This window comes from Balaenoptera musculus, chromosome 1 (genome assembly GCF_009873245.2).
Source record: "Balaenoptera musculus isolate JJ_BM4_2016_0621 chromosome 1, mBalMus1.pri.v3, whole genome shotgun sequence".
Taxonomy (NCBI): Eukaryota; Metazoa; Chordata; class Mammalia; order Artiodactyla; family Balaenopteridae; genus Balaenoptera; species Balaenoptera musculus.
In genome coordinates, this window is record NC_045785.1 from 155,305,325 (window position 1) to 155,326,623 (window position 21,299).

Here is a 21,299-nt window from a genome sequence, read left to right on the forward strand (position 1 = left end):
CACCAGGTGTATCTGATTATGATTTGTGCCTGGAAAGAGTAGTGTGGTAGGTAAGTACAGGAGGTAGCTGAACTCCATCCACAAAGGCCTTTTCTGTCACTGGGCCCAAGTGTAGAGCCTGGTCACTACAATGATTTCTTCATTTTAAGAAAGATCATTTATTTATTCAAAACCAGTGCCTATTGGAAACAAACTCCTTTTTTAAAAATAGAAAAAGGAATACTGTTACAATGATGCCTTCTTGGGCAAATATACAAAATGGTGGGACTATAGCCACCGGGTTAGCTGTGTTCACATCATTCAGTACATAAAGTACAGCTGGGTACTGATGAGAGATCGTTTGTTTCTGAGATCAAGCTGAGGAGAAACATAAATGCCTCATCTTACAGAATGAGAAAAACATATAACATTTACTTCTGAAAAAATTGAGCATTTGGTTATATGAAAGATTTAAGAGTTTTAATGATGCCCCTAAATTTAGACCTTTAAAAACACCAATTTATTTAGGGATCTTTAAGTTAATAATATAGATATGTCCAGCACAACTTTATCCTATTTACATAAAGAAGCATTAAAAATTCAAGGTCTCTTTTGTAACAGAATTAGTAGTTTAGTAGTTGAACATAACAAAAGAAAATGCATAAGTGAAAAATTTAATAGCCTATTAAATCTCATCTTTCTTTTCATAAAATTGCCAAAAGAAGCATAAGTGATCAGTAACCTTTTTTAGAACTCTAAGTACAAGACTGCTAATGGGTCAAAAATAAGAAAATTTGTTTCTTACAATTTCAGGAAACTTCTGAAGTATACCTATCTAGTCACCGTAAAACACAGTATCTTTATAATTCAGCCAATGATAGGAATTCTCTCAAATATGAAAGGTAGGCTATGAACTGGGGTTGACTTCAGGACTATTAAAAAGCTTCCACAAATTTAAATCAATAACATAAAAATAATAAACTGCTATTTGGTTACCGACATGTAAAAAGAAAAGGAAAGATGTTAAATCACAGTGAATGGAAAAATGCTGAATATGGATTAATTTATCCAATCTACCTTAGGCCAAATGGACATTATGATAATTTTTCCTTCAAAAGGCTTATAATAAACTGCACCAGTTCATTGAGAATAAGTACAGTAAACCAAAGAATCAAACATTCATCCACAATATATGGGGGCTGTTTATAAGGCGCTGAGTTTGAATAACCCATAGCAAAGTATCTTTCATTACAGAAGATAACTGCTCTACTGAGAGTGAAGGTAGCTTTTTACATTCCTTAAATGTTGAAAATAACAAAACGATTTTTAGACAGAGAAACTCACATAAGTGGTATACTTATGAAAAAAGAAAAAAAGGCAGATTCTGGGATAGAATTCCTGAGACAGATGGCTCTGGGTCTGATCTTATCAAGAAATTCTTATAGTCTTTTTAGTTTTTCCACCTGTAATTTATCTCAATAAAAGTTTCTAAAAACAAACAAAACTCAGAATGAATCAAAGTCACTTGAGGATAGCCATAGGCTGGAGGGAAATGAGCTTCTGTCAGTCCCAGGTTCAGCAAGGCACTTTTAACAAACCAGTAACTGCGGTAAGAAAACACAGTTTTCAAGGGGTAAGATCAAACAAAAATATGATCAGACCCATCTCAGCAAGAACCCAATCAGAAATGAGATGAACAACAGCACAAACACAGTCCAAATGGGAAAAGTGGTGCCCAGAGCTACACAGACGCAAAGCTTTCCCACAGCCCTTTCATTTACTTAGTCTGCTTTGACTTTTTAAAGATGTTAGATTTATTCTGTTCCACCAGACTTTGGAAGTCCATGAAGCATCTCTTTACAAAGTGCTTTAGAGACAGTAGGGACATTTTCAGTGTGCCTTGCTCCTATCATTTTCAGGTACTCAAAGTGTGGCATTTACAGAGCATGGATAGAACCCAGAATGTTCCACTTCCTCTCCAGTGGTTTGATAAGCTGTGATTCTATTATCGGATATACTAGTGGCCAGTGGCAGTGCAGTGGAGGTCAACAGTATTGATATTTGATAGTGTGTGTCAATGATTTGATTTGGGAGTGATCAAAGTCGTGTGGTTTGGGAGGACATCAGGCTGCATAGAACCTATTGACACTCATATGCAAGTTTTCAACCGGAAGGTCCATCAGACGGTCTACTGGATCCACAGTCAACAGAAGTATTCTCATATAGTGAATCACTGTTTTTAAATCAATGCTTGAGAACCAATAACGCACTAGGTTAATGCTAGCAGCACAGAAACCTAAAATATGGTCTCAAATTGTGTCTGCTTTCCTTTTTTTCCCCCTTGGGAAATAATTCCTGGAATGTTTATGGAGAAAAAAATGGATGTTAGTGGTCACCCTCCTCCTCATAATTTCTGACATGGATATCCATCAGATAGATAGTCTTGAATTAAAGTGCTTTTGTTTTACCTTCTTTTCCTCCTGGGAAATAATTCCTGGGTTGTTTGTTGGTGGGGGAAGATGGAAGTTGGTAGTCTATTTAGCACAGGCACAAAGTATAAAAGAGAGGAAGAATACTTATAGAGGGGTAGACAAAGCACTCAAATGAAAAAGAAAGTTCTGCAGAAGTAAATTTTCTCTTAGGAAACATGAACCCATTTTTATGACACTTTCTGAACAGGGGCTGTTTTCCTGGCTGCCACTGAAGGTTAACTTTGCTCCCTGGAAACAGTGGCCTGGTTGCTGCTGACTGGACCACCCTGAGGAGGTGGCCTGCTTGGCCAGTTAGGGTTCTGCTGCTGATGGTGCATGGCAGAAAATCCTGGACACAGTTCCTGGAGCTACCTTTTTGATGGGGCTCAGAGGGAAATGGCAATAATGGTCATTCCGTAAAGGACAAAATTCTCTTCTATCATATGCAAAAGGTAGCAACAGTGAAGGGGTGCCATTATACCAAGCCTATGCTTGTCCCATGGCTATGACAAATACTGGAGACAACTTGGGAATGAACAAGGAAGCAACTGACTCTCCAATCTTTAGATGCCCTTTTCAAATCCAGCCCAGTTGCTTTTCCTTGCCCAGCAGTGAAATTATTACGTTTGTTTGTCTCCATGTCAACTCTGTTTACTTTCTTTTGCATTCTCTTGTTAATCATCATTAAAACTACCTTTACTGAGATGACTGACAGGATAACGCCCTACTCAAACAAGGATGGGCATATGGTAAATATTTAGAGTCTTATGGGCTGGCCATTACTGATGCAGAATTTCATTAAGAATCCCTTAGTCATTCATAAAAACATGTTACTCTTAAAAATACATCTCTCTTCCAACTCTCTTCACAGCCTGGTTAGATATCCAGTAAACCAACCCTTGGAAACAACAAGAAAGGAAGTTATGGGATCACTAGATGACCAACAATAGCCATTTTCCACCAAGTGAACCCACTGGACAGGACTTGTTGGTTCCTACATCACTCTTTCTGGCATATTAGAAATCAAGTCTCTAGATATAAAAAAATTTTGAGATTGCTTTTTCTTGCTCTAAAGACACATGTATATGCCAGTCTTAAAGAAGAACCCCAAGCAAACGGTCTGGTTTTGTTTTGATCTTATTCATGCCAAAGTGGCCCAACAAAATGTTCCATCAAAATGATGACAATTCAGATCTCCAGCAGGGCTTTTGCGTTGCTGTGTTCACCCATATTTGCAATTGGAAGCTGTGGATTTGTTTTCCCTTGTGGGTTCTCTTGGTGAACCTGCTATTGATTATATCAGGATACCACAAACATTATTTCAAGAAAAAGATTATGCTTCATAATGGTTAGCATTTATATAGGTTCTCTTGATTTCAAAACAAGTTATAAATATTTTCTACTGTGACAACATCTTTCGAGGTAGGTGATTATTACTGTCCCTACATTACCAGTAGAAACCTGAGGCCAAGAAGTACAGGACTCTGTTCCCAGGCCAGGGAGAGTCAGGAGCAACATTAAGACTAGACGTCCTGAAGGGCACCTGCTCTGGGTTCTGAAGAGGCCAAGCCTCTCTCTAGTGTAGCAAGTCTCCATTAATATAGGGTTATATATTGTATAGATATAAAACAACAACACACAAGGACATCATAGAACAATAATCCAATATTTTTTGTTTCTTAGTAAAATATGTTAAGCACAGTATTTAAATTGCATTTCTCTGAAAAGCATTTGGTATATTAAATAGCAGAAGGTATATTAAATAGCTCTATAAATGCTTGCTGGCATACTCTTAGCTGCATAAGGATTCTAAAGAAATTAAAATCCACTTATAAACACCATAAACTAAACAAAAATGTGAAAAACTACTTTATTCTTATAATGCAGACTTAATAGCTTGCTGGATATTAGCAGGTGGCTACATAAGTTTTCTGAGTTTGAGAGAAAGGATACACATTGTTGGCTGTGGTTTTAAAATATCAATTTGGTAGGGAAAATGCAGTTGAAAGGTGAAGATTAAAGACTGCTGTTAACATTTTGCATCCATTCTGAACAATTCATACATATAAAAGATACAATCGCACTTGGAACTAATGTTTAGGTGAATATAGGGGTGCTATATAATATTTTGTGAGAAGAGAAAGTGATAGAAAATAAAAGCTATGGTATTGGAAAAAATGCAGAAGGAGGCAGAAAGGGTATTTTTCAAGTGTGTTGAAGATGGGCATGAGATGTAAGCTGTTCATGCTTACATGACTATATAGGTCTTGGAAATGGTTTTCAAGGACAAATATTTGGTTCGATCAGTCTCTTCTCCAGGGCAAAATGCTCACTCTCCTCTCTAAGTCAGCGGTTCTCAGAATGGTATAAAAGAGCTTACCACATGCTAAGCTTCTTAAGAACTGACCAGGTGGTCAGCAGAAAAAGTTCTAAAACTAGAAAGGAAGAGGCATCAAAGTCTTAAAATTTGTATGCAAACGTAAAAACTAACTTCCAAGCCAAAATGACATTCCCTGTCAGAAGTAACAAATACAAAAGTCTTAAATTTAGTGTACACGCGGCTAAGATATTGTTAGATAAGATATTACATGTCATTCAGAGAATATTTTTGTGTGCTTTTTCCCTAAAAAAGACATATTAAATTATTTTTCTCTCCTCAAGTCTTTTTTGTATAAATGTGAAATATAAGGTGTCCTGTAAGTTTGTTCATTCAGACTATACACTCTAGGGGTCCTTTCCACTTGCGTTGTAGGTGACAGTTTTATTTGAGGAGGGTCTGAGTTTGAAGAGGCTTGAGCAGTTCGGCTGCTTGGTGGGCTGCAAGGTTCTGGAGTAGGGCGAGTACCAGTCCCTTTCAAATACATCCTTAAGTTGCTTAATGATGCTTGTGTTGTTTCTCACATCTGCTTGGTTGATAACAAGGCCTGTGCCAGCATTCTGGGTAAAATCATTCCCTACCCAGTCAAAATTTCCTGCAAAAGACAAAGGAAATGATGGTAAAGAGTTAAGATCCACAGGGGAATATTCTCCATTTAAAGAAATATAGAGCAGATTCTATTAAAAAAAAATACCCGGGAATAGTGACAGGGAGACTGAATTGTGTTGACAGCTCATAGAAAAAAATCCAAGAAAGCTTACATATGGCATATTAATATTTGCATATTATTTTGGCATTTTCTTCAGCTTTGCTCAACTTGAAACTCAAAACAGGAAATCTGATGTTCTTTTTTGGTAAATGTTATTTCTTATTGACACTCACAAGGCACACTAAATACAGCAACATTTAAAATATACAGGAATACACTTAAAAATCCTGTGAACAATTACTACCTTCTCAAAGAGACAACATCTAATCCATACGTACAAATGAGAGATTCTAATTATAATGTTCAGAAGCTTTCACATCAAAGAAAAAGCTGAAGCCAGAGAAGGAGAACCAGTTTTTAACTAAACACACAAAACACTCCTTGCTTGGGTGGTAAGTCATTCCCAGTTCCAGGATCAGGCTTCTCAGCCTAGGAATCAGGGCACCTCCCCAGAGTGACTGCTGGTATAGGTGGTATATTAGTTTGCTAGGTCTGCCATCACAAAGCACAACAGACTGGGAACTTAAACAACAGAAATGTATTGTCTCACAGTTCTGGAGGCTAAAAGTCTAAGATGATGTTGGCAGGTTGGTTCCTCCTGAGGGCTGTGAAAGCAGGATCTGTGCCAGGCCTCTCTCCTTGGCTTATAGATGGCCATCTCCTCCTTGTGTCTCTTCACATCATCTCCCCTCTACACACATCTCTATGTCCAAATTTCCCATCTTTATAAGGACAGCAACCAAATTGGATGAGAAACCACCCTAATGACCTCACCTTAACTTGATTCCCTCTATAAAGACCCTGTCTCCAAATAAGGTCATATTCTGAGGTACTGGGGTTAGGACTTCAACATACTAATTTTGGGGGGCCCATAATAGGTAGTAAGGCTGGGATCCACCCCAGAAGGGAATAATCATGTCTATGCGACTTGCATGTAGTCCATTTTCAAAGTGGGAGTAGATAAAAGGACTGGACTACCCAAAACTCCCAGATGAATCTCTTGTCTTTGGTATCCAATGGGGAGAGAGTTCCAGTAGGAGAGCAAAGGTACTCTCAGGAGGGTATAGCACCATTTATTTCTTTGCTTTTCTTTGTCTTCATTTACGCATATTTACTGAGTGTACAATGTCTACCAGGTACTATATTAGGGGCCATGATATAAAACTTAAAATCACAGTCTCTGCCTTCCAGGAGTCCAGGAGGAAAACACAGAAAGTATAATACAAGGCATATGAGATAGTACAAGAGATGTATGTATACTATGCCATGAGGGCAGGAGAAAGCAATTTCTAACTCTGACTAGATGTGTCAGGAAGAGAGCATTTCACTGAATAATAAGAAAGGCACAGAAACTTATCAATTAGGAAACTAATTCCACAGGGAAGATAACATATTTATGCACAAAAGATCTGATAAGGATCTTAGAGCATGAAGGGGAAGAGTCAGGAATGAGGTCGGGACATAAGGAATGTAGAGGGCAGAGGAACTATCAGTTAGTAAGTGCCTACTATGAGCAAAGCACTATGCTTTCTATTTGTACACATTACCTCATATGGTTGGTAGGATTTATGCTCACTTGACAGAAGAGGACTCTGAGGCTCAAAGAGGTGAATAAATTTGCCCAGCTTCACATGGTTAATCAACGGTCAACCCAGGTCTGCTAGACTCCATGAACTATCTTCAATACTATAAATGAAGAATCATTCTCACTAATAAAAATTTACCCATGTCAAGACTGACAAAATTAGCTAATAAATTACCACCATCCTTTTTGGTTCAGAGCTGGTTCCACAAGGGAACCGAAGGCTTTTAAGTATAGAGCTTGACTTTCCATTCCCTCAGTGGCTCCTCAGGCACCCTGCAGGAATATTTGCTGAAAGATGCTGAGATCATGGTCCCTGGGCATCCTTGACCCAAGGCCCTGCAGTCACCTGTGGGAGAAGCTGCTGGGAGAAGGGACATCTGTAGAGAAAGCTAATATCTGTTCCTTTATAGCTCTCATTCTTCAGCCCTTCTCTACTCTCGGGAGCCCCCCGCACATATCAACTCCCTTTTCCATCTGGCACTGCCTGGAATACTGGAAGGTGGTCCCCTTGTCCCTCATTTTACTCCTTAAGTTTATTCCTCTAAAAGTCAAATATTATCAGCATAGAGAAGGAACTCCTCTCTCTCTCTTTATATCTCACCCCAACCCACACAAACACTACAATGATGCTGTCAATGACTTCATGATAGACATAATTTTGACTGAATTTTATTGCTATAAATTAGCAAACTGCTTGCTAAATGGTTTGTAATACTGTGTTAGAGTCTCTGCACAGAGACTCCTTTTGCTGTTGCTCTCAGACATGTGGCCATGCTCAGAGGCTGCGGCTTTGTGCAAATGCTCAGTGCCAGGTGAACACCAGCTTGAACCTCTAAACAGAGGATTTGTAGCTACTGCAGGTTGAGAGTTATTCTGGAAACCGCTGGTAGGAGGCACCTTCTATTCATTCCATAAACAGAAGACAGCACACTTTTCAAGGACTTCTTGATAAGACACTAAAATCTCATCTTAAGATTAAGTGCAAGGCATTAGACCAAGGGCAGTAATTTTTTATGAGATATCATAACATTATCTCATTCAATATTCACTGCAGTCCTATGAGGTGACAATATTAACTTCACTGTATTGATGAGGAAATTAAGGCACAGAAAGGTTAAGTAATTTGTCCAAGGTGGAAGTGAAAAAAATCCCACAGTTGAGGTTCAAAGCCAGGTCTGACTCCGCAGCCCACGCTTAAAGGTGTACTCGCTTTGTGCTAATTGCGCTCTTCACCCTAGGTTTCATCAGCCCCCAGGGCTGGAGCATCAGGCGGCACTGAGATCTCTGCTCCATTCATTTGCAGACCTCACTCTCTGAAGGAAACACATATCCTTTGGGGGAAGCACGGAGAGAGGGAATGATGATGGGAGAGAAGTGACAAGATTATGAAGTCTCATTCTGTGAAATTCAGCTTTTTTCCTTTGATACAATGGATGGAGCCAAGATCCTCCAACTTTATTGATTCTCCAAAGTTTTAATTAGTCTGTTCTCAGGAATCATAGCCCTAGGCATCTTTCACGGGACTACAGGGCATTCCTACACCAGCGTGATTGTTTTCCTACCTTTATTTCCTGATGGCTGGGCTAAACCTCAAAATCATGTATATGCTTCAGTCATTTTTCAGTTTGGGAAGCAGTTTTACCCAGCTCTTTTTGAGACTGCCATTTCAGCTTCTAGAATGCACATTTAGGCCCCAGATGCCAGGATAGCTGTAGTGCTACCCTCAGGAACACCCTGTGAGGGTGTAGATGAACTCACTGGATATAATATATAAATAACCAAACCACCTTTCAGACAACTTTGCCAAGCTTGACTCAAATGTACTCAAATCAAAATTAGAGAGATGGGGGCTTCCCTGGTGGCGCAGTGGTTGAGAATCTGCCTGCCAATGCAGGGGACACGGGTTCGAGCCCTGGTCTGGGAAGATCCCACATGCCACGGAGCAACTAGGCCCATGAGCCACAACTACTGAGCCTGCGCGTCTGGAGCCTGTGGCCCGCAACAAGAGAGGCCACGATAGTGAAAAGCCCGCGCACTGCGATGAAGAGTGGCCCCTGCTTGCCACAACTAGAGAAAGCCCTCGCATAGAAACGAAGACCCAACACAGCCCCAAAAATTAAATAAATAAATAAATAAGTCAGGAGCTCTTAAAAAAAAAAATTAGAGAGATGATACTGTCTGGGGATTCTTCTGTAAGTCTTGTGAACATTTAATGGAACTCTATTTCCATGCAAGGTCTAGTGTGGATTTTTCTTTATTCAGCATTCTCAGCAGGTATCTGAGTGACTTCTTAAGAGATTTCCAGAATATGCTGATAATTATTTAAATTATCAATGAATTTTCCCTCTTTATGTTCTTTAAGAATTTTTATATTAGACCTATGCTTCACTCTAGGGAACTAATGTTTTGCTAAAATGCTATGTGTAAAATGTACTCATTTAAAAATGTATTATAATAAAGAACCCAGAAATAAACCCACATAAATATAGTCAACTGATCACGACAAAGGAGCAAAGGCGATACAATGGAGCAAAGACAGTCTTTTCAACAAACAATGCTAGAAGAACTAGGCATCTACATGCAAAAAAAAAAAAGAAAAGAAAAAGAATCTAGACACAGACCTTACACCCTTCACAAAATGTAACTCAAAACATGATCATACCTAAATGTAAAATACAAAACTCCTAGAAGATAATATAGGAGAAAACCTGGCTGACCTTGGTTTTGGTGATAACTTTTTAGATACAACACCAAAGGCATGATCCATGAAAGAAATAATTGATAAGTTGGACTTCATTAAAATTAAAAATTTCTGCTCTGTGAAAGAGAATGAAAGAGAATGCAAAGATAAACCACAGTCTGGGAGAAAATATTTGCAAAAGACATATCTGATAAAAGACTGTTATCCACAATATACAAAGAACTCTTAAAAATGAACAGTAAGAAAATTAAAAATCTGTTTAAAAAATGGGCCAAAGGCCTGAATAGACACCTCACCTAAGAAGATAGATGGCAAATACACATACGAAAAGATGTTCCACATCATATGTCAAAGGGAAATGAAAACTGAAACAATGAGATATGTGTCATACACAGCTATTAGAATGGCCAAAATTCAGAACACTGACAACACCAAATGTTGGTGAGGATGTGGAGCAACAGGAACTCTCACTCATTGTTGGTGGGAATGCAAAATAGTATGTCCACTTTGGCAGACAATTTTGCAGTCTCTCACAAAACTAAACTTACTCCTACCATATGATTCAGTAATCATGCTCCATGGTATTTACCCAGCGGAGTTGAAAACTTATGTCCACACAAAAATATGCACATGGATGTTTATAGCAGCTTTATTCATAATTGTCAAAACCTGGAGCAACCAAGATGCCCTTCAATAGGTGAATGGATAAAGTGTGAATCGATAAATAATATTCCAGACAATGGAATATTATTAAGCACTAAAAAGAAATGAGCTATCGAGCCATGAAAAGACATAGAAGAACCTTAAATGCATATTACTAAGTGAAAGAAGCCAATCGTAAAAGTCTACACACTATATAATTCCAACCATATATTTTGAAAAAGACAACACTGCGGAGTTAGTTAAAAAAGAAATCAGAGGTTGCCAGGGTAGGGGGAGGGATAAATAGGTGGAGCACAGAGGATTTTTAGGGCAGTGAAACTACTCTATGTGATACTACAATAGCACATACATTTTAACCAAATACATTTGCCCAAATCCACAGAATGTACAACACAAAGAGAGAACACTAATGTAAACAATGGACATTGGGTGATAATCATGTGTCAATGTAAGTTCATCAATTGTGACAAATGTACCACTCTGGTGAAGGATGTTGGTAATGTGGGAGGCTATGCACATGTGGGGTTGGGGGGTATATAGGAAATCCCTGTGCCTTCTGCAGTTTTGCTGTGAACCTAAAACTGCTTTTAAAAAAAAAGTCTATTTAAAAAAATGCATTACAGGGAAGGAAGAAGGGAGAGAGTCAGGAATCATTATTTAGTAGGAATCTGGCAGAGAGATCAGTGACAGTGTTGGGAGCTTCTCATATATTATCTCATTTAATCCTCATACCACCACCAAAGGATAGGTGTTGTTATCCCCATTTTAAAGATGAGGAAACAGAGACTCCTCAGAGGCTCAGAGAGATTGTGTGACTTTACCATCTTCCAGCTTGTAAGTTTCAGTGCTTGAAATTAAAAAAAGGTTTGTCTGACTCCAATACACTTACTTAATTCATTATAAAGAACATTTGGATATAAGCACATGTCACTGCTGAATGTGCACATAACAACTTACTTTAAGTAAACCCTGCAGGTAAAATATTCAGATTTGAGTCCTTAAATCCCACTGTGCCCAAAACTTAATCCATCACTATGTTTCCCAATATTGAAGCAAAAGTTCCCATTTTTGACTAAACAACTTTGAGTTTGCTTTTGCCACTTGTTTAAAAAGAAGCTCATTTCATTCTATTCTCCATGCATTGATGAACATGAGAAAATCTAAATGATCACCTCTTGGGTCACTGAGAGGGACAACATGAATAAAATAATATTGTCATATTCTAGAACTGGAATGATACACATTTTAAAAAATTTCAATATCCTATTCTATTATTCTTACCCTATTCTATTATTCTACTAATAAGACACACAACTATTCGAAATGGGAAAAGACAGAACATCTCCACATTGAGAGAGGAAGTAGTAAGTGTTTAATTCATTTCATATCTTATGGCCCAATTTCCTTATTTCTAAATTGAAGGTGATTAAAGCTGCCTTCCCTATTGACAATGTTGCTAAGAGAATCAAATAAGACAAGGTGCTTTACAAAGTTAAAATGGCATATTTTTTACTCACTGAATTTGGAAAAAATAATGCAGATTCCATATTCCTTCATCCCAGACACATTTTTCTTTTCTGCTTTGAGATTGCTACTTCATTTGTATGGTGTAATAACCATCCTGCTGTTTTGTGATCTATGCACTTTCATTTTATAGATAATAACTTCCACTCTGCCTGTGACAGTACCAGTAAAGGGGTTACTCTGGACTCATGCACACCATGGGAAAGTAGAATAGATTTAATCCGTTAGTAAAAAATATACCAATACATATTGTTTCTATATCTGGAGCTTTATTGCCTTAATAATAATAGCTAACATGAATCTAGTATTATCTATGTGTTAGGAGCTTTAATTGTGCAAGGTGCTTTGTACATATTATCTTAATTAAACTTCACCCTATGAAGTAGAAACTATTATTAACTCCATTTTACAGATGAGAGAACTGAGGTTTTTAGAGAGCTTAAGTAAATTGTCCAAAGTTAGATATTTTAAAAATGGCAGGGGTAGGATTATTGCACAGGTAGTGTTTGTTTGGGCATCGAATTTCAATGATGTCTGCCTCCCCATTACTCATGACAGGCTGGCTGTGGTACAGTGGGTAGGAATGAGCGCTGGGTTCATTTCAGTGCCAGGACTGGCCTTTCATGAGCCATCCAACTCCTCACCTATAAAATGAGACAAATGGACCATGGAATTTCTGCAAAACATTTACGAAAAGACATCACATATGGTCTCCTAGCATATGAACCAAGCCACAGATGAGATGCTCGGTTGAAGAGCTCTTTGTCCTCACCCTCCTGTTCCCTGACCTCAAGGTCCCCCACTCACTGGCAGGGGCTTCCTCACCATGGGGTACAGAAGAGTACAGATAGATCACCACTAATCTGCATGATCCCCTAAGGAGCCTTACAGCCCTGACACCTACCAATATAAGCTGCGCCATCCGTCACCATGTACTTGTTGCGATTTAATCTAGGGAAGGTGTGATTCTTTTGTTCTTTTGTAACACAAGCATTCTCTCTTTCCAGATCAAAAAATTTCTGTAAGACAATAAATAAATAAATAAATAAATAAATAAATAAATAAATAAACAAAGCAGGTGAATATAGAGGACATTTTTGGTTTCGTTCAAACACAGAAGGGTTTCTTATTCAAGTATCAACAATAGACCTCATATTGAGTTATTAAAACCACAATCTTGTTCCTTCATATAGATGAAGCTATTTTTGTTCTCAAATCCATATAGGCAACAAGAGAGAAAATTATCATGCTCACCTAGGTCTATAATTAACACTTTTAAACTATAAAATGAACATAAAATTCATTCTTTTAACAGGGAAAGGGCCAGAAGTTGTCTAATTCTTATTGTCTTATTCATCAGAGTGCACTGGCATTTTAAGTATGCCTCAGGTTGCTTTCTGTCAAGCATGCCAATGAACTGAATTCTCACATGTGGCATATATTATAAGAAGCAGCAGGCCCATGTCAATGACTAGCTGAATTAATTGGGGATTTGCAAAGGTCAAAAAAAGATTTTGCCAAAAGAACAAATAGTTTCCATCTAAACACCTAGGTCTACAAGCTCTTTTAATAAGCAACTCAAAAAAATCACAACTTCAAACCATAAATCCTGAATTTCAACTTTAATGTGATCCAAAAAGCAGCATTCCAGTTCACCTGGAATGGGGATGGGGGAGCTAAGAGAGGTAGGTGACATCAGGAGTGGCTTCAGGATTCTGCTGAAATTGGCAAGTGCTCAGATGAGGCTTAAACTGTGACTGAGTTCACAGGAAGACACCATCAAAGGTGAAGACCTCAGGTCTCCTCCACATTGAAAAACGTGGAACATTTTCAAAACTGCATGGAATATTTCCAGAATGTCTTACATCTGTAGAATCATGTGTGATTGAAGGAAAGAAGAGGCAGTGAGAAAAATAGGATGATACCTAGAAATGGAGATATCATTTACAGTTTTAAAACTGTAAGTGTTCAAATTTGGTTTGGGGAAATAATGAGAGTTGGTTTTTCCCTCCCCTCCAGGTTGAGAAAGAAGTGATAAACCAAGTGATCACTAAGGTCTCTTCCAGCCCTGAAAATTGTATTCTGATTTTTTTTTTTTTTTGTAGAACCCTTGAGATCAATGATACACAGGCCAAAATCTACCACCTAAGAACTGTCTATTGTACATCCCAGAGGAATGTTCTCCTATTGCCATATTACCATGATTATAGGCAATGCAGACTGGATCACCTTATTTCCTCAGTTCCTATCTTCTGCAAAATCTGTGTCAAGTTTGATGGGTTCACATATAGCCTTTGTGGACTCTTCAAGTGGACTTAATAACCTGTGAATGCTCTTAAGTCGTGGTTTTATACTTGTGAGGTCACATGAATACTGATAACAGCCAGCAGTCATCTTGCTTGGACATTCTATCACCATACTTGTCTACACACTTGCTATTTCCTTTTGAGGAAGATATTATTGCAGAATCGAGACAAATTTGAAAAAGAATAAATTATACATCCTAATTTAAGTCAGTGATGGCATCACAGCTTGAGGCTTTACTGAGAACCCATTTCCTCTAGAAAGTTGAAGATGACCCTAAAGAGGGAAAAGACCTTTTTCTGGGAGACTAAGACAACAGCAGAAATCATATTGTATTCACTGACATACTATTAGACGCCTAACGTGCTGCAAGTGACAGCAAAGATATTTCAAAAGTGACTTGTTAATTTATTTTAAAACAACCTCAGTTAACTAGGAAAACTTGGTGAGTGCAGTCTCTTTCCATGAGCCTCCTCATGGATACAAACCCACAAAGCCAGGGGGAAGGTGTTTACTGCTCTAAGGACAGAGATTACCAGGCTATCTGCTTTATCAGTGCTCCCAGGCTCCTGAAGACATGTTATATGCAAGATTCCAACTCCCACTCTTCTTGGAAAATCTTTTCATCCATCTGTGGTCTAGATGTCGGGGCCATAGACTTCCTTCTCCTCAAGGCTTATCTTGATGCTTAGAAATGCATGGCCTGGCTTAAATGAAGATTGGAGTCTCTGTTTTATTAAATGTCCAACAGTGAACTATTAATGTTTGGTTTATTCGAGTATTGTGACCATGAGTGTTTGAAAAAATGAAGCTGCATAAATACTGTAGAGGTTAGAATGATGGATTCTACTTTCCTTGTAATTTCTTGTAAGTCTTAAATGAGAGCCCTTAATATTTCATGACACAGATTTCAACTGACAGTGCCTTAGTAGCAGGTGTGCTGTGGGGTCAGGAAACAGTGGGTGGGTGGAGACCACTGAATTGTTCTGAGGGGAAGTCGAGAGAAGAGATAGGAGCAAATGCATCATGTGCCATAGGCCCCAGATATTCTCCTCTCTGCCTCTGCTTGTATTAAACACATCTTTTTATTTTCTATATTCTGATGCTTTGACATCTGGGGCTTTGCTGAGCACAGAGGGACTGTCCTCCAGAGAATGAAGGCTACAGGGACATTCATCACCTCTAGGCCTAACTCATAAATGCCTCTTGTGCACTCCTGCACTCTCTCTTCTTCTGATTGGTCTTGGGATATTGAGGCTCAAGGCCATCTTGGAAGCCATGTGTCAAAGTTGACAGTGGAGCCCCTGTCATCCTGGGTCCCTGAGTGCTTCATGGAGCACAACTTTATCACCTAGAAGAGGGCCTGGCACGGAGCAGAGTCAGGTCTCAGTGTACATTTGTTGAATGACTGCAGCAGAGGTTGGGGGAAGTTGATACCTAAAGGATTAGTGGGCATTAGTCAGGTAATGCATGGAGGAGAGTATTGTAGGAGAGGAAAGCACATGTACAAGGGCTCTGAGGGGAGGAAGAGGGTGCTCCATGTGAGGACCAGAGGAGATTCAAAGGTGAGCTAGAGAGTTAGCACGTTTAGGGTAGTACAAATCCTCAACCTTGCCTCCCTCAACGTATGCAGACACGGATTAGGGTGCAGCCCAAGGGACCTGGAACAAGTACAGAAACCCAGGCTGGGGGTGCTTTAGAGCTGGGGGAGTCTGTGCTGGTGCATGTTCCAATGCTCTGTTGGTCACAGTCTCACAAATAAGAAAAGTAGGTGAAGGAGGAAGTTTGAACAAAATGGAGAGGATGCAACTGAAAGTGTATATAAAGAGGGTTAGGCTGGCACCAGGAAACTTGGATTCTAGTCTCCTTTTTTTGGGGATACGGTTGTTTTGAAAAATTAGTTAACCTACCTTTTGAGGTATTTTTCACTATCAAAGATTGTTGTCCTGGTTCTGACTGGAAGTTCATGTGTATGTGTGCGCTTACAGTTTTCACAGATGTATGAAGGAAATAAACTTTTAATTCAATAACTCAGTCAATATAATACTTACAACTTTCAAACTGCAGTTGGCTATTTCAGTGCAAATAGCTTTAAGAGATGAAATAAAGTTAAATGTGAGGGGGTCAGTTTCCTTCCAGAAGCTGATAAGGAGTCGAACTTTAATGCTTCGCAAAACTAACGCTTCTCTAATTTTCCCATCCAAGTCTGGCCAGTAAGTCCTGTAGAAATAATATCCATACAGATAAAATAAAGAAAATTAGTTAGTTTGGGGAAATAAATTTTCTAGACTATAGAGAACATTGATATTAACTTGATCATTACTTTTTTCTGTAATATAAATAACCTGGTAGGATATGTTGAAAAAATGCCAGCCTCCTGAGTTAGGACATTGAGAAATGGTGCTTTACTGGTCCTGTCCAGCCTAAAGTGAGGTCTCTTACCACCAGGTTCTCAGGCTGTGTGGGCAGAGGGCACAGACAGACTGACCACCACCACATGTCACCCTCACTACACCTCCAACTCTACCTGGGTCTCAGTTCATATGTGCAAGGAGAATCAACTTTCCAACAGAATTCCAGTTAGGATCCTTGAGCACCCCTTTGCCTCCAAATGCTTCTCAAACCTCTCTTCTTTGGTAAGTGTCACCCCCAATGAGATTTTGCTCTCGTTATCCTAGCTTTCCCACACTCTTATTTCCAAACTGTCTTCGTCTCTCCTTACCAAGACCCCCACTACTCTGGGGCCCTAGAATCCTCCATCAGGCAGTTTCCCCTATAGGCTTAGCCTTTTCCCTGAATTCTTAACCTTTTACTTTGACTAAATCCGGACTCTTCCCTAAGGCCACAGCTTCTCTTAAAATTCTGCTGTGTATTTTCCACCAGATTGTGCTGTCCACTTGATTTAGGATGTGGGGCCAGCCACTGCCCCCCACCCCCTAAAACACAATGTTTCTTTCAGAACTGTAACTTAGTTCTCATGTTAAAAAACAAAAACAAAAACAACTTGTCCCACGTTAAAGACAAGTCTCAAATTGCTCTATCTCTGTGTAGCCCTGTAATTTGTAGACCTTTCATTTATTCATACAAATCTTCCCCTAATTCTGGACCAATTCATTATTTGGACTAATGATATACTATTCAAAATATATGTTTCATAATAATTGCACCTCCAAAGGTCTCCTCTTTATATCTGACCCCAGCTTCCTGTCCTTCAGGTTCCTCTACTCTCTTATTTGTACCTGCTCTTTCACCTGTGTGGGCCCCAGATCCAAGGTCCCTCTACTTTTTCCTGGTCCATTAGCTCCTCCTGATCTCCTTTCCCTGACAAGCCTAATATCAGTTCCGATCACCTGAAGGACAGTTGCCCCTCTCCCTTCCTTTAGCTCTTTGCAAAATCTAAATCCTAGATCAGTGCTGTAATACCTTTGGTGTATTTCTATAGCTATAAAGCAGAGGACAACTGGAAAAAGCCATCTCAAGCTTGTGCAGACTGGAGAAAACACAAATGCATTCAGGGCTCTCAATACCATCTGCCAATCCCTATCCTTGTGTTGGGTCAGTTCTACCTCTTGTACCTTTTGTAATTATTCTAAATGTTGCCCCACTCTAGAGAAATTTGTTTTTTCCTTCATTCACAAAATTGGGGGTCTTGGTCATGGTCCTCCTCAACGTTCTACCCTGATAGCCACACACATCCTTATCCCCTTCCCTCTAATTCAGAGGATAAGGCATCCCCCCCTTCTCCCCAAGCTGTTCCCTTGACCCCCTGCAACTGCATTTGATTAGTCATTCCTTCCCGAAAATATCTTCAACTTCTCCCTCTCTGGCTTCTTCATTTGAGAAAAAAACATAAATCTATCCCATTCAGAGACCTCTCCTTTGACTCTGCATTCCTCTGTGGCTGGTGTACAATCTCTTTCCTCTTTGAACAAAACTTCTTGATAGTAGAATCTAGAACCTCTGCCTCTACCTCATCACCTCCTATTCACTTATCAGCCTACTGACCCCGGCCTCCAGCCCATGATTCTTCTGCAAATTTTCTCAAAGTCAGCAGTGATTATCTTAACTGCCAAATCTAATGAACATCATTCAATTCTTACATTACTGTTAAACCAGGCTACATGTGGCTATGTTGATGTTTCCTTTTGTTGACCTGAAACAAACAGACTGCCAGATACTTTTCCAGCAAAGATGGGTTTATTTGGAATCAGCATAGAATTGCAATTCTGGATCTGCAATTATGGGCAAGACACATGCATGACAAGGGAGGGAGAACACTTTTACAGAGGGGAAAAGGAAGTTGGGAGGGCTATGGTAAACAAAGTGTCATGGCCTTTCATTGGCTGAGTCCTTGCCAGGAAAGAAGAGGAATCTGTCTTTTTCCTGTTAGGCTCTGCTATCCTAGCAGGGTGTGAGAACTTCTACTTCTGGTCTCCCAACTCTATTTAATTGAGGTTTCTGTTTATTAATTTTTTACACTTTCTTTTTAAAATTGATTCCATTGGCTTCTCTTTCTTTTGTTAGCAATCATTTTTATTTTTTATTTCTTTGAATTTTATTTTATTTTTTTTATACAGCAGGTTCTTATTAGTTATCTATTTTATACATATTAGTGTATACATGTCAATCCCAATCTCCCAATTCATCCCTCCCCACCCCCCACCCGCCCACACTTTCCCCCCTGGTGTCCATACGTTTGTTCTCTACATCTGTGTCTCTATTTCTGCCCTGCAAACCGGTTCATCTGTACCATTTTTCTAAATTCCACATATATGCGTTAATATACAATATTTGTTTTTCTCTTTCTGACTTACTTCACTCTGTATGACAGTCTCTAGGTCCATCCATGTCTCTACAAATGACCCAATTTCGTTCCTTTTTATGGCTGAGTAATAATCCATTGTATATATGTACCACATCTTCTTTATCCATTCGTTTGTCAATGGGCATTTAGGTTGCTTCCATGACTTGGCCATTGTAAATAGTGCTGCAATGAACATTGGGGTGCATGTGTCTTTTTGAATTATGGTTTTCTCTGGGTATATACCCAGTAGTGGGATTGCTGGGTCATATGGTAATTCTATTTTTAGTTTATTAAGGAACCTCCATACTGTTCTCCATAGTGGCTGTATCAATTTACATTCCCACCAACAGTGCAAGAGGGTTCCCTTTTCTCCACACCTTCTCCAGCATTTATTGTTTGTAGTTTTTTTTTTTTTCTTTATGAAAAGGTTTTTTTTAAATAGTATATGATCCTCAATATCAATATTATACCATCTTGAGCTGGCAAAGACATTGTTTATCTGGTATCAAGTGAAGAAAATATCAAGATATCATTCTTTATTGTTGAACAAGTCCAATCATTATATGTAGTTTGTTCTTCCTCTCTAAGTGAATTAGTACACATTTTGCTTTCTTTTTTTTTTCACACACACACACTGTATTTTATTTTTACAAGAGATAAATAAACTGACACCAAGCATTGTAAATGGATGACCACAACAAAAGCAACAATGATTGCAATTACCAAACACGAAACACACTCATACTATGTCATAATATTGACATTCAGTCCAGTAATCCTCCACTGCTGTAACAGCTGCTTTACTTTGCAGTGAAAATTGATTTGTATATTTTTTGCCTCTGAGTCCTTGTGGGATTTTTTTTTTAAATTCAAACAGAAAGTCACAAAAATTATAACCATCCTCATCAGTTCACTCAGTCCCATGTAATTAATTTTTTTTCATCTTGATCTTTTGTTAGCACTTTTATGAATTCATCAGTTTTCCATTAGAGTTCTGAAAATGCTTATTCATTCAGTTCAGCAGTATAGTCAGTTACCAGAAACCTGTACTTGTCAGAGTCTTTTCCATGAATTCCTTGAAGATGAAACCCTTTTACAGGAACATTTTTGCAAAAGCATCAGAGTACACCCAGAACTGCCTGTAAATGACAAAAGACTTAAAAATGACCACGGTTAAAGATTTGATGAAAGTTCATAATAATGCAATTGACAAGGAAATTTAGTTATTTCTGAGATATACATTTTAAAGTAATAACTGGAATTATGACTTATACATTACACCAGAACATATAAGATTTTTAGAAATTTCATGTAATGTCTGAAACATTTATATTAACAATTTCTGTACAAATTAACCCAAAGAAAGTTTGGTATTAGTTGTTTTGTTTGTTTGTTTATACTGCAGGTTCTTATTAGTCATCAATTTTATACACATTAGTGTATACATGTCAATCCCAATCGCCCAATTCAGCACACCACCATCCCCACCCCACCGCGGTTTTTCCCCCTTGGTGTCCATACGTTTGTTCTCTACATCTGTGCCTCAACTTCCGCCCTGCAAACCGGTTCATCTGTACCATTTTTCTAGGTTCCACATACATGCATTAATATACGATATTTGATTTTCTCTTTCTGACTTACTTCACTCTGTATGACATCCATCCATGTCTCAACAAATGACTCAATTTCGTTCCTTTATATGGCTGAGTAATATCCCATTGTATATATGTACCACATCTTCTTTATCCATTCGTCTGTCGATGGGCATTTAGGTTGCTTCCATGACCTAGCTATTGTAAATAGTGCTGCGGTGAACATTGGGGCACATGTGTCTTTTTGAATTTTGGTTTTCTCTGGGTATATGCCCAGTAGTGGGATTGCTGGATCATATGGTAATTCTATTTTTAGTTTTTTAAGGGACCTCCATACTGTTCTCCATAGTGGCTGTATCAATTTACATTCCTACCAACAGTGCAAGAGGGTCCCCTTTTCTCCACACCCTCGCCAGCATTTGTCGTTTGTAGATTTTCTGATGATGCCCATTCTAGCTGGTGTGAGGTGATACCTCATTGTAGTTTTGATTTGCATTTCTCTAATAATTAGTGATGTTGAGCAGCTTTTCATGTGCTTCTTGGCCATCTGTTTGTCTTCTTTGGAGAAATGTCTATTTATGTCTTCTGCC

At 38.7% G+C, this 21,299-nt stretch overlaps 1 protein-coding gene across 3 annotated transcripts in view; it reads right to left on the reverse strand.

The window, feature by feature from the left end:
* Positions 1-330: 330 nt before the first annotated feature.
* The window catches only part of PLD5 (phospholipase D family member 5), a 488,282-nt gene continuing 467,313 nt past the window's right edge, over positions 331-21,299 (reverse strand). For 2 of the 3 annotated variants that reach the window (XM_036835888.1, XM_036835880.1), the window contains exons 6-8: positions 16,365-16,533; positions 12,914-13,028; positions 331-5,422 (exon numbers count right to left, since the gene is read on the reverse strand). In XM_036835888.1, coding sequence (XP_036691783.1) covers positions 5,175-5,422; positions 12,914-13,028; positions 16,365-16,533 — 532 coding nt within the window. In that variant the 3' untranslated portion in view covers positions 331-5,174. The remainder of the gene's footprint in view (positions 5,423-12,913; positions 13,029-16,364; positions 16,534-21,299) is intronic. The other variant, XM_036835869.1, reaches the window with a different exon arrangement.